The sequence below is a fragment of the Rissa tridactyla genome, chromosome 26, assembly GCF_028500815.1.
Source record: "Rissa tridactyla isolate bRisTri1 chromosome 26, bRisTri1.patW.cur.20221130, whole genome shotgun sequence".
Lineage (NCBI taxonomy): Eukaryota > Metazoa > Chordata > Aves > Charadriiformes > Laridae > Rissa > Rissa tridactyla.
This window is the reverse complement of record NC_071491.1, coordinates 1157774-1168486: the sequence shown is the minus strand read 5'-3', so window position 1 is coordinate 1168486 and position 10713 is coordinate 1157774. Positions and strand designations below refer to the sequence as shown.

General features: G+C 55.8%; 1 protein-coding gene across 6 annotated transcripts; it reads right to left on the bottom strand.

Annotated features, from left to right (window-relative positions):
* Window positions 1-4845: 4845 nt before the first annotated feature.
* LOC128901555 (uncharacterized) lies at window positions 4846-9277 on the bottom strand. 6 transcript variants are annotated; one of them, XM_054183630.1, is made up of 8 exons: window positions 9120-9277; window positions 8170-8315; window positions 7528-7701; window positions 6876-6945; window positions 6652-6743; window positions 6185-6250; window positions 5524-5607; window positions 4846-5285 (listed from the first exon to the last, which is right to left on the bottom strand). In XM_054183630.1, the coding sequence occupies exons 2-8, from the start codon at window positions 8303-8305 to the stop codon at window positions 5239-5241; spliced, it is 669 nt and encodes a 222-aa protein (XP_054039605.1). In that variant the 5' UTR covers window positions 8306-8315; window positions 9120-9277; the 3' UTR covers window positions 4846-5238. The 6 variants fall into 6 exon arrangements, with proteins under 6 accessions (XP_054039605.1, XP_054039604.1, XP_054039606.1 ...); XM_054183629.1 differs by having other exon boundaries at window positions 6652-6945; XM_054183631.1 differs by having other exon boundaries at window positions 6652-6945; window positions 7528-7566.
* Window positions 9278-10713: the final 1436 nt, after the last annotated feature.

Genomic DNA, 10713 nt, shown 5'->3' with positions numbered 1-10713 from the left:
TTTTCGCCGCCGTACAGCGGGTGCGCACCCGCCCCCACCCCTCCATTGGCGAAGGAGCTGTCAATCACGCCGGGCACAGCCCCCTTCCCAGCCCGCGGGAAACCCCGCCCCCTCGCGGGCCGGAGTGACAGCGCGGCCGGCCAATGGGAGGGCGGGAGGGGGCGGGAGCAGGAGGACACGCCCCCTCCGGGGGGTTTTGCTCTTCCAGCCGTGGGTGCGGAACCGGCCGCTGCCCGAGCCCAGCGCCGGAACGGGGACGGGGACGGGGACGGGGACAACCCCCCTTCCTCCCCCGCCCCGCCGGGAGCCCCCAGAGGTGCGTGGGGCCGCGGAGGCAACGCGGCAGCAACCCCTGGCGCGCCCCTCCCCCATCCCCCCCCAACTTTGCTCCTCTCGGTCCCTGCGTATTTTCCTCCTTCTCCCCCTTCTTTCCTTCTTTTCCCTCTCTTTTCCTTCTTTCCCTCTCTTTTCCTTCTTTTCCCTCTCTTTTCCTTCTTTTCCCCTTCTTTCTTTCCCCCATTTTCCCTCTTTTCCCTCTATTTTACTTTTCCCCCTTCTTTCCTTCGTTCCCTCTATTTTCCTTTTTCCTCCCTTCTTTCCTTCTTTTCCCCTATTTTCCTTTTTCCTCCCTTCTTTCCTTTTTTCCCTCTATTTTACATTCCCCCTTCTTTCCTTCTTTCCCCCCTTCTTTTCCTCTTTCCCCTCCATTTTCCTTCTTTTCCCCCTTTCCTTCTTTCCCTGTCGTTCCTTCTTTTCCCACCTCCCTTCTTCCTTTCTTTCTCCCGGTCTTTCTTCTCTTCCCATTTTCTTTCTTTCCCCCCTTCTTTCCTTCTTTGCCTGTTTCCTTCCTTCTTCTCCCACTTTCTTCTTTCCTTTCCCTCTATTTTTCTTCTTTCCCCCTATTTTCATTCTTACCCCCTTGAGTTTTTTTCTTGCCCCCTTTCTCCCTTCTTTCCTTCTTTTTCCCCCTTTCTTCTTTTCCCCTTTCCTTCCTTCTTTTCCCCCATTTTTCTTATTTTCTGCCTATTTCCTCTCTTTCTCTCTTTCTTTCTTTCACGGTGTTTTTCTTCATTCCCTCCTATTTTCCTTATTTTCCTCCTATTTTTTTCTCCCTTCTTTCCTTCTTTTCCCCCCTCTTTCTTTCTTTTCCCCTTTCCTTCCTTCTTTTCCCCTATTTTCCTCATTTGCCTTCTTTCCCATCTATTTTCATTCTTTCCCCCTGTTTCCCCCCGCCCTTCCCACACCCTGCGCCCATTCCAGGATACCCCTTCCAGACCGGCCTCTTCCCTTTGGGATTTTTTCCAGGCTCCCGGGGTGCATACACGGTGGGTGTCCCAGCACCCTGGGGCCACAGCTGGGAGAAGAGACAGGAGCTCCCATCCTTGGCACAGAGGAAAAATTAGCCAAATTTTCCCTTTCCTCTGTCTTTCTCCCCCAGACCGAGCCCCGTCTGCACCGTACGATGCCGAAAAGGAAATGCAAGTTGATGGAGGAGCTCCAGGCGAAATATCCTGCTTCCGCCTGGGCTGGGAGAGGTGGGAGGCGGAATGCTTCGTGTGCCAGGAGGGCACCTACGTCTCGGCGGCCAACAAGGACTCCCTCGACCTGGAGGCCCACGTCCAGTCCGTGAAACACAAGAGGAATGTGTTGGGGCGACATCTCCGTGCCCGCGGTGCCGGGTTGCTTCCTCCCCGCCGACTGCCAGCCCTTCAATGCCACCGCCGCTGCCACCACTGTCACTGAATCCCCGTTGGGCTTCACTGCACTCCAGGATGGCTACGAGCCCTTGGCTGGCTCACCCAAAACTCCGATCCCGTCTTCAACATCCTGGGCTTGCAAATCAAGACGGAGGTGAGGCTGGATGGGGGGCTGACCCCCTTCCCCTCGCACCCCAGGGTGGACCCGCTGGACGGTGTCCCCTATTGTGGGGTGGCCCTGGGTGTCTGCGAGGCAGGGACCCCCTTCCCCATCCAGATCCGCTCTTTTGACTGGAAGCGGGGTGGGGTGCAGAGCAGGGTGATCGGTGTGGACTCCCCACCGGGTGAACTGACTCCCAGCGGCACCGCCTTGGCGTGGGAGGCCTTGGAGAGCCGTGGGCTGCGGCAACGCTGTGTGGCTTTGGTGGGCGAGAGCCCCAGCGCCATGCTGGGGGGACTGGGGGGCTGCGGCCGAGGTCCGGTTGAGGCGTCCGGCTTGCGGGAGCTGCTGGAAGGAGTCTTCGTCGCCACCGACTGCCCCATGCACCTCCTCAGCAACTGCATGCAGCACGGGGCGGACAGCCTGGAGGTGGACCTGCACTCCCTGGTCTGGAAGATTTACGCCTACATCTCAGTCTATGCTGTCTGCATCGAACTGCTCCAGGACTTCTTGGAGTCTGCCAAGAGGGAGTACCGGCGGCTGCTCCGCCACACCAGGATGCCCTGGTTGCTCCTGCTGCCGGCCATCACCCGCCTGCTGGAAGTCTTCCCGGCTTTGAAGTCCTTCTTCCTCTCCCTCAGCCATGCCTCCCTTCGCCATCCGGACTTTTTTCGAGGACGACTTCAGCGAGATCTACCTCCCGCACATGGCTTCGCAGCTGGCTGTCTTTGACACCCACCTCAGGACCTTGGCGAGGGAGGACAACTCGCGCTGCGAGGTGCTGGCCGTCCTCTCCTCTCTCCGCCGCACCCTCCTGTAGCGCAAAGCCGATGGCTTCATGTCGCTGTGGGGAAAGGAGCTGCTGGCGGAGCAGCGGGCGGCCGGGGGGGTTGGAGAGTGCGACACCTTCTGCCACCACGTGCAGAACCTCTATGTGGCGTTCCTCGACTACCTGGACGCTCGGATGGGGTCCTTTGGGGAGCTTTTCCATTTCCAGTGGATGGAGCTCTGGGCACCGCCAAGGTGGGCAGAGGTGGAGGGGGTGCATCAAGTACCTGGCGGCCCACGGGGTCATGGTGGATGATAGCAAGTGCTTTGACCAGTTCTGCCACCTGACCGCCTTCTTGAAGGACTGCAGGAGCGGCAGCGACTTCGGCGCCCTGCAGACGCACCAGAAATGGCTGCGGTTCTTCAGCAGCTCCTGCAGCCTGGCCAGCCGCTCGGAACTCCTCAGGATGGCTCAGGTTTTCTTTGCCATCCCCTCCTGCGGGGCCGATTTTCCTCGGGGGCTTTTCCTGGTGTGAAGCCGGTGGGACCAGGCGTGGATCTGTGGTCAGTGCCGCCGTGGCCGGGCTACCACGAAGCGTGTGGCCTGTCAAAAGACTTCTTTTTTTTTTTTTTGCAATGATAAACCTATTATTCCTATTTTTGTACATCGGCCCACCAGGGAGGATTTGTTAACGAGGTTTTTAAAGGCTGTAGGCCGGTTGTGGGAGAGGTGGCTTTGCTCCTGTGGGAATAAATAACTGTCACGGGCTTGGGTCATCTGTGTGGATGGGAGGTTGGGAGTCAGGTGGCTTTGGGGTTAAAGTCACCCAGGATTCAAGGAACTTCTTTCTTGGGTTGGAGAGAGGGAAGGTGAGGTTTTGTCCATGCGCTTGGGATCTCCAAGCTTGGACCTCAAAACCAAACCTCAGCCTTGTGTACCTCCCTGCCCTGGCTCTACCTCAGGGGTGGAGAAGGCTCTTGCAGTATCATGGAGGCACCTTTCCAGGTGCTTTCCAGCCGGGGAGGTTTTGTCACTTGCCTGCACCCCTCAAATTCTCCATGGATCGTAGAATCGTGGAATCCCAGGTTGAAGGGTCTTCAAGGATCATCTGGTCCAACCTTTCTTGGCAAAAGCACGGTCTGGGCAAGTTTGCCCAGCTCCTGGCCAGCTGAATCTTAAAAGTCTCCAACGTTGGGGCATCGACCATATCCCTGGGGAGATTCCAGCTGGACACAAGAGGAAAATTGTCACAATGAGAACAGTCAGCCACTGTGTCCAGCTGGAATCTCCCCAGGAGTAACTTGTACCCATCACCCCACGGCTTTTCCATGTCACTCCTTGTAAAAAATCTTCTTTGTAGCCACCATTTAAATACCGGAACATGGTGATAAGGTCTCCTCAAGGTTAAACGCACCCAGTTCTCTCAGCTTTTCCTCCTATGGAGGCCTCCCAGTCCTTGGATCATCTTGGTGGCCCTTTTCTGGACCCTCTCCAACCTGGCCACAGCTTTTTTGTACAGTGGGGACCAAAACTGAACACTGAGTTCCAGGTGTGGCCTCACAAGCATGGAGTTGAGTGGAATAATGACTTTTTTGTCTCTTCTGGTGATGCCCTTGTTGATGCAACCCAGCATCCCATTGGCTTGCTTTGCCGCAGCAGCACACTCTTCATTCATGTTGAGCTTGTCCACCAGGTCCCCCAGATCCTTTTCCACAGACCTTCTCCCGAGATGGGTGTATCCCAGCCTGTGCTGCACTCCTGGATTATGTTTTCCCAGGTGCAAGACCTTGAGAGATGGGATGGGACAAAGCCATGCAGAGATGTCTCCATCAGCCCTCTCCACCACCTCACATCCCCTCGGCCTCCCTCCCTCCAGACAGGGAGTGGGTGACACTCCTTTCACCTTTCCCTTTCCCTTTTCCCTTCACCCCTTCATCCTTCTCAAACGTCTGGTGGATCAAATGGGACCTGTGGTGGACTTTCCTGATGGGAAGACCCTCCAGATTTATCCTCCCCCATGCTTGGGTGCTGCTGGCAACAGATCCTGGTGCTGGACATGCCTTTGGGCAATGTCTTGATGGGCTCCAACCATGCGAGGCGAGGTCTACAGCCAGGACCTGTGTGGGACTCAGGCTCCTACCTCCATTTTTTGGAGGATTAAGCACCTATGAGACCTTCAGAAACCGACGCAAAGGGCCAATAAGCAGACGCAAACCACCTTTGTAATTAATGGACCTTTTTAATTTATTTATGCCCAAGAGCCACCATGATGTTCACAGCTGGAGCAAACTCTTCTCCTGCAACTGGCTCAGGCAGCGTGTTTTGTCTCTGATGTCTCTGTGTCTCTGATGCTGCAAATGAAGAAATTGGGTCCCCAGGGCTCTGGAGAGGTGCTCTTGGTGGTTGGACATGCAGTGCAGGTGGCTTTGAGCCAAGGGACTGCATCTTGGGCCAGTTTCCCCCTGCCACGGCCACTGGGAACTGATAATTCACCGTGGTCCTTGCCACGGACCGCCCCCCAGAGCATTTCTCTGGTCTGGCAACAAGTCCTCCAACTGCGGGGGCTCCTGGATGTCTCTTTCTTCATGGTGGTTTTGAAATGCTGTGGTCTTCTACCGGAGCATGAAGCTCTTCAACCTGGCCAGCTGGACTCGCTTTCCTGCCAGCGAGACATGGTGATAGGTCAATAGGTCTTGTTGGACCATGCCTGCAGAGAGGAGCCTTCACAGAGCGCACCCAGCTCCATGCCCTGGTGGGGGCTTCCAAAGCCCCCTCAGATGGCCCAAAGCCTGCTTCGTCCCTCCTAATCTTGCTCAATTTTAGTGCGTGCACCCGTGAATCCCCAATCGGCGGGACGTTTAATGGGCACCACCCAACAGGGCTGGTGGTTCTCTTACCGATCTGCAGGAGGAGATGGAGGCTCAAAGCCAGAGCCAGGAGGAGAAGGACCGCCATGGCCAAGCTGATGGAGACTCCCAGACCTGGGAGAAAGAAACCAGATGGTGGTGAGGAGGAACACTGGGTCCCACAGGGCCAAGCGGGGTAAAGCCAAGCCCCGGATCATCCCCACCACATCCCGGGCTATGTGGTTCATTTTTGGTCATGCTAGGAAGCCTGCAGAGCCACCTTCGTGTCGATTGGAAGGGATCTCCAGAGCCCTCTGCTGGCCACGCTCCTCATGCAGCCCTGTATTTGCTTTCTCTTTTCCCTGCAAGGAGAGCTCACAGCAGCTCGTACTCAACCCACAGACCTCCAGGTCTTCGGAGGGGGTCAATCCAGGGACCTCCAGGTCTTGGGAAAGGGTTGGGAATATCATTCCTTCCTCAGCTCGTTTGCCACAAGCACCCATCAAGGAGTGAGGGGAAGGTGAGGTTGACTGCAGCACGTATCTCAGCTGCTTTGCGGGGAAGGTCTATATTCCCCCGGGAAAGGAAAAATGAGGAATTTCCATTAGCAGGGTATGACCAACCCGAAGCTGGTAGCGTCACTGGTGGCATCTTGGAGCTTGGAAACCAGGATGTTTGGCCAAACTTTATCCAGAAAACCAGGGACGCTTACCTTCGGCTGGCAGCTCTGGGCTGGTAGCAACAGTGCTGTTCCTCTTCACCTGGTCGTCCTTTTCACCTGGACAACAAATACGTGGAGAAAGAGTCACCCCCTCCTCCCCACCCTGCAGGGGTTGCCAAAGCGTGGCCAAGCACTGAGGTTTGGGATGGTGTGTGGCTACTCCTTGCACTCTTCTCCCAGTCCTTGGAGTTGGCTGGACCCAGGATACTCTGGTGGCGTTAACTGGGACCATCTGAACTGGTCTTGCTGATCAAGACCCAACCCTGCTGGCACTGCAGGGGCCTAGGGTTAACCAGGAGCATCTCTGCACTGAACTGGTCTTGCTGGTCAAGACCCAACTGGGTTGGCACTACAAGGACCTTGAGTCTATGCAAACAGGGGCAACCACTTCTGGGGTTTCTCAAGGGCTGTCCCTGATAGGGGACAGGATCAACCTCCCCATGCCCTTCTCCACTCACCTTTGGTGGTCAGGACCCATGGGACACTCAACCTTGAAAGCAGGATCTGTCCAAGGCTGCTCCGGCGCTGGTATCCGCAGGAGTAGGTGCCGCTGCTCTCCACGGAAAGCCAGATGGTGAGCGTGGAGGTGAACTGGCCTTTTCCCACCGGGTGCTTTGCCAGCTCCACCCCGTTCTTGCAGAAGAAGATGTGGGTGACGGGGACATGGGAAAAAACAACGCACCGGGCAAGAATCAAGTCACCTTCCTGAGCCGAGGAGAAGTTTGGGAAGAGTGCCGGAGGGGGGAAGTCACCTGCGAGAGCAGAGAGACCCGGTCATGGTGTGATGGTGTGGAGATGAGCAATGAGTTTCTCATCTCTCTGACCTCAGTGTTGACCTTGTAGCTGCTTTTCAGTGGAAATAGCAAATTAAAAGCCTTGAACCCCTCCAGGGATGGGGCAGCCACAGCTTCTCTGGGCAACCTGGGCCAGGGGCTCACCACCCTCACAGCAAACAATTTCTTCACAAGATCTCACCCAAATCTCCCCTCTTCCAGTTTAAAACTGTTACCCCTTGTCCCATGGCTTCCCTCCCTGCTCCAGAGTCCCTCCCCAGCTTTCCTGGAGCCCCTTTAGGGCCTGGAAGGGGCTGGAAGGTCTCCCCAGAGCTTTCTCCAAGCTGAACCCCCCCAGCTCTCTCAGCCTGTCCCCACAGCAGAGGGGCTCCAGCCCTCCCAGCATCTCCGGGGCCTCCTCTGGCCCCGCTCCAACAGCTCCGTGTCCTTCTGCTGTTGGTGCCCCAGAGGGAGGCAGCACTGCAGGGGGGTCTCCCCAGAGCAGATGGCAATGTTACAATATTGACCTGGAGGGTTCTTCCAACCACCCACTCCATTCACCTGGAGAGCTGCAGGTCTCTGGCTCCATCCCACCAGCACCTGTGTGGGACAGCAGAAGGGGTTGGTCTGAGATAATCTGCTGGTGTAGAAGAGGACACCTTGACGAGGACATCTCTTTGAGGTTGGACATCCAACCTTGGGAAAGCTTGCAGAAGATGGGGAGATGCTGCAGACCTTAGCACGAAAGAGGTCAGAAATCACCAGTGAGGAGCAAAAAGGGCTTTTGGGTGGTGCCTTGTCCCTTCCTGCTCATCCAGGGACAACCACACCATGCCTGGACCCCAAGAGTGACCAACCCTGTGCTAATGGATCAATGCAAGGATGTAATTCCCTCTGTGGGAGCTGCCACCTTACATCTCTCTGGCCAAAATAAGTCACTGGCCAAGGGTTATCTACAACGCACCACAGCAGAGATGGACTTTCAGACCCTCCAGAGAGCCCACCCTGTGTTTTTGGACTGTTGGACTGCTTAAAAATCGCTCCAGAAACTCACAATTTTGTCTCTCAGCTAGCGCTTCAACTTAATTTCTCTCTGCAGCTTTCCCAAGGGCACCGCTTAAAATCCACTCCACGTCATCCCATGGTGCTGCCCCCAGCATGACTCTCCAAATTGACCCCCAAGCAGCCTTCCTGGCCACCTACCTGCCAGCCAGAACAGGGTACCCACAGCCTCAGCCAGCCAGCTCCTTCTCGCCATGCTGAGCTCCCCAGGACCAAGTCGTTGGGGAAAGGGGAAGCTGAACTTGGTTTCCTGCCCGTGACGCATCCCCCGGGGCATGACCCAGCGTCTTCTCGGGGAGGAGAGAGCAGAAAGGATGAGCTGGGTGGCGGTAGATGGTGGGTATTGCCGTGTTGGGTGCACACACATGGGGTGCCTTCATTCCCCACCCCAAAAAGAAGCTGCTTCGTCATGGTGTTTTCCACCATGTTTGTGGCCGCCTGTTTTTGGGTGGCTCGGGGTATGTCACAACTGTCCCCAGCGGGACACACCATCTCCCAGCAAGTTTCCAGCATCCTTGGGTGAAAAACAGCTCCCCCCAAATTTCTCCACAGCCTCAGCCCCAAGGTTCCGGTAACAATCCTGCTTTGCAGTACAAACATGCAATATCCTTTCAGTGTCACTGGGAAGGACAGTGTTTCCTAATTTCTCCTTTTTTTGGGTGTGTATCTCGGACAACAGACCGAGACGCAATCCAGCTGCTGACGCGGAGGTGCTGTTTCCAAAGCCCTGGGCTTGTGAAGGAAACCCAGGGGATCTCCAGAGTTATTAGATACTTTTGCCTGCTAAAAACCAACCTTGGAGCTCCACCACCTTTGCTTGATTAAAGCCACTTTAGATGTCCACTGGGAGGAGCTCAGAGACTTGGCTAGAGCGGAGCTGAGGCTTGTAGAACCCCTGTCTGCCCAACGAGCAGTGGGAGACAGCTCTTCAGCCCAGCCTCCTCTGAGCCTGCGTGGGTGGAAAGGGGTCTACATGGTCGTGTTCGCATCTTCCCCTGGGCCAGACCCTCCCAGCCCCATGTGTCCTCCCCGTTTTCTGCACAATCATGGGGTTTATTCCCTGCCCTCCATCCCCGGGGTGTTGGATTCACCTTATTGGGATCTATCATTCCCTGGTGGGTCAAGCCGGCTCTGTGGGGCAGGCAGGGAGATGATGTCCACCAAGGAGAAACTCTGAAGCCAAAGGAGTGCACCTGCCAGAAATTCAACAGGAATAAACCCGTTTCTTCCCTTTCTCTCCTCTCCTGCGTGTTTCTTTTGCGTGTCGTTCACTTTCGGTTTCCTTTTCAAGTATATATTTGTATTTCCCTGTCTGTGATGTTTCTCTTGTCTGGTAACCCAACATGACTTGTTGGGCAGGGCTTAGGCTGGATGCTGGGGACAACACGGGGTGAGGTCCTACAAGGCTTTCCAGTGGTCTGCATCTTTTCTAGCCGTGAACAACCTTCGGAAAATCAGGGAGAAAATGAAAATAAAAAAATCTTTAAACAGCAGAAAACAGCTACAGCTCATCCCAGTCAACGGACAACGCAAGAAATTTCCCGAGTGTTGAAAGAAAAATGCAAACAACAATAAGCCAGAACCATTTTAAAGGTAATTTTCCCTAGACGCACCCAAGCTGATTCCAGAGAGGGTGTCTGAGGGGGAGCAGAGCCGCCTCCTCAAACGCTGCATTATGAAGGGACGGCTGGTTTCCTGCCGCAGCTATTTTTTTTTAACCCAGTAAAACTACCGACAAAAGGCCAGGGCTCGTCTGTCTTCTAGAAATAGCATAACGGTGGGGTTTGCTGGCGGAGTCACGCGCCTCCAGTGTCTCAGGGCTTGAGGAGGGGTTTAGCAATGCAACTCCAAAGCCCCGGTGCTCTCGTGGTGCTTGGGGCGGGGGTGTCCCTCCTTTAGGGTTTGGGGAACCGTTGCAGCTTGGGGCTGAGCTGGGAAGGTGGAACCTGCTGGGGTGCAGGCACCTGAACGCCAATTCGTTCTCTTCTGGCTCCGTCCCTCTCTCCAGAGGATGCTGTTGACCGCATCGATCCTTGCCGTACCTGGCAGGGGGACGCGTGGTTAACCGGACTGCCCTCCCCATCAGGGATGCGGGATTTGTGGATGAGGAAGAAGCTGCTTTTGGACAATTTTGTGGGGGGGAGGGGGGGGTGTCAAAGCTCCCATCCTGACCCAATTCGGGTACTGTCACTCCAAAGCCTATGCTGTGCTGACAATGCCTTCCTAAGCAGGGTGGAAACACGCAGCCTGTCGTATTCATCCCCCAGTGCAGAACACAGCCAGTGGGGGCCATGGCCATGCAAAGAGCTGGTCCAGTTTCCAGCCCTCCAGCCCTCTGCCCACAGCCACCAATTTTTTCCCTTTGCTTGGAGATTTGCAGCTGCTGCTGCTGCTGTTTCCAGTTCTGCTTCAAGGCCAGCTCGCGCCCAGCAAAGCCTGCTGGGGACACGGGTCTGGCTGAAGGAGCGCTTCGGTTGATGCTGGGGAGCAGGAGGGAAATCTCCTTTTGAAAGAGAAGAGCCACTGCTGTGCGCGCAGAGGGGTGGTCTGGCCAAGCGGTCGCGTGGTTGACTTCTGAGGCTGCAGAGCGAGCGGAAGGCAAATACCTCGCTGCTGAGAGAGCTGATGTGGGAAAGGGAGGGCTTTTTTTAGAGCAAGGTGACCTGAGGCCCAGCCGCTGCAGCG

What these genes read in the sequence shown, in the direction of transcription:
- LOC128901555 (XM_054183629.1), bottom strand. Translation starts at nt 8,305, where the DNA reads ATGCCCCGGGGGATGCGTCACGGGCAGGAAACCAAGTTCAGCTTCCCC. An exon ending in TACCCTGTTCTGGCTGGCAG is followed by an intron (nt 7,702 to 8,169) that starts GTAGGTGGCCAG and finishes TTTCGTGCTAAG; the next exon opens with GTCTGCAGCATCTCCCCATC. An exon ending in AGAGACCTGCAGCTCTCCAG is followed by an intron (nt 6,946 to 7,527) that starts GTGAATGGAGTG and finishes CTGCTCTCGCAG; the next exon opens with GTGACTTCCCCCCTCCGGCA.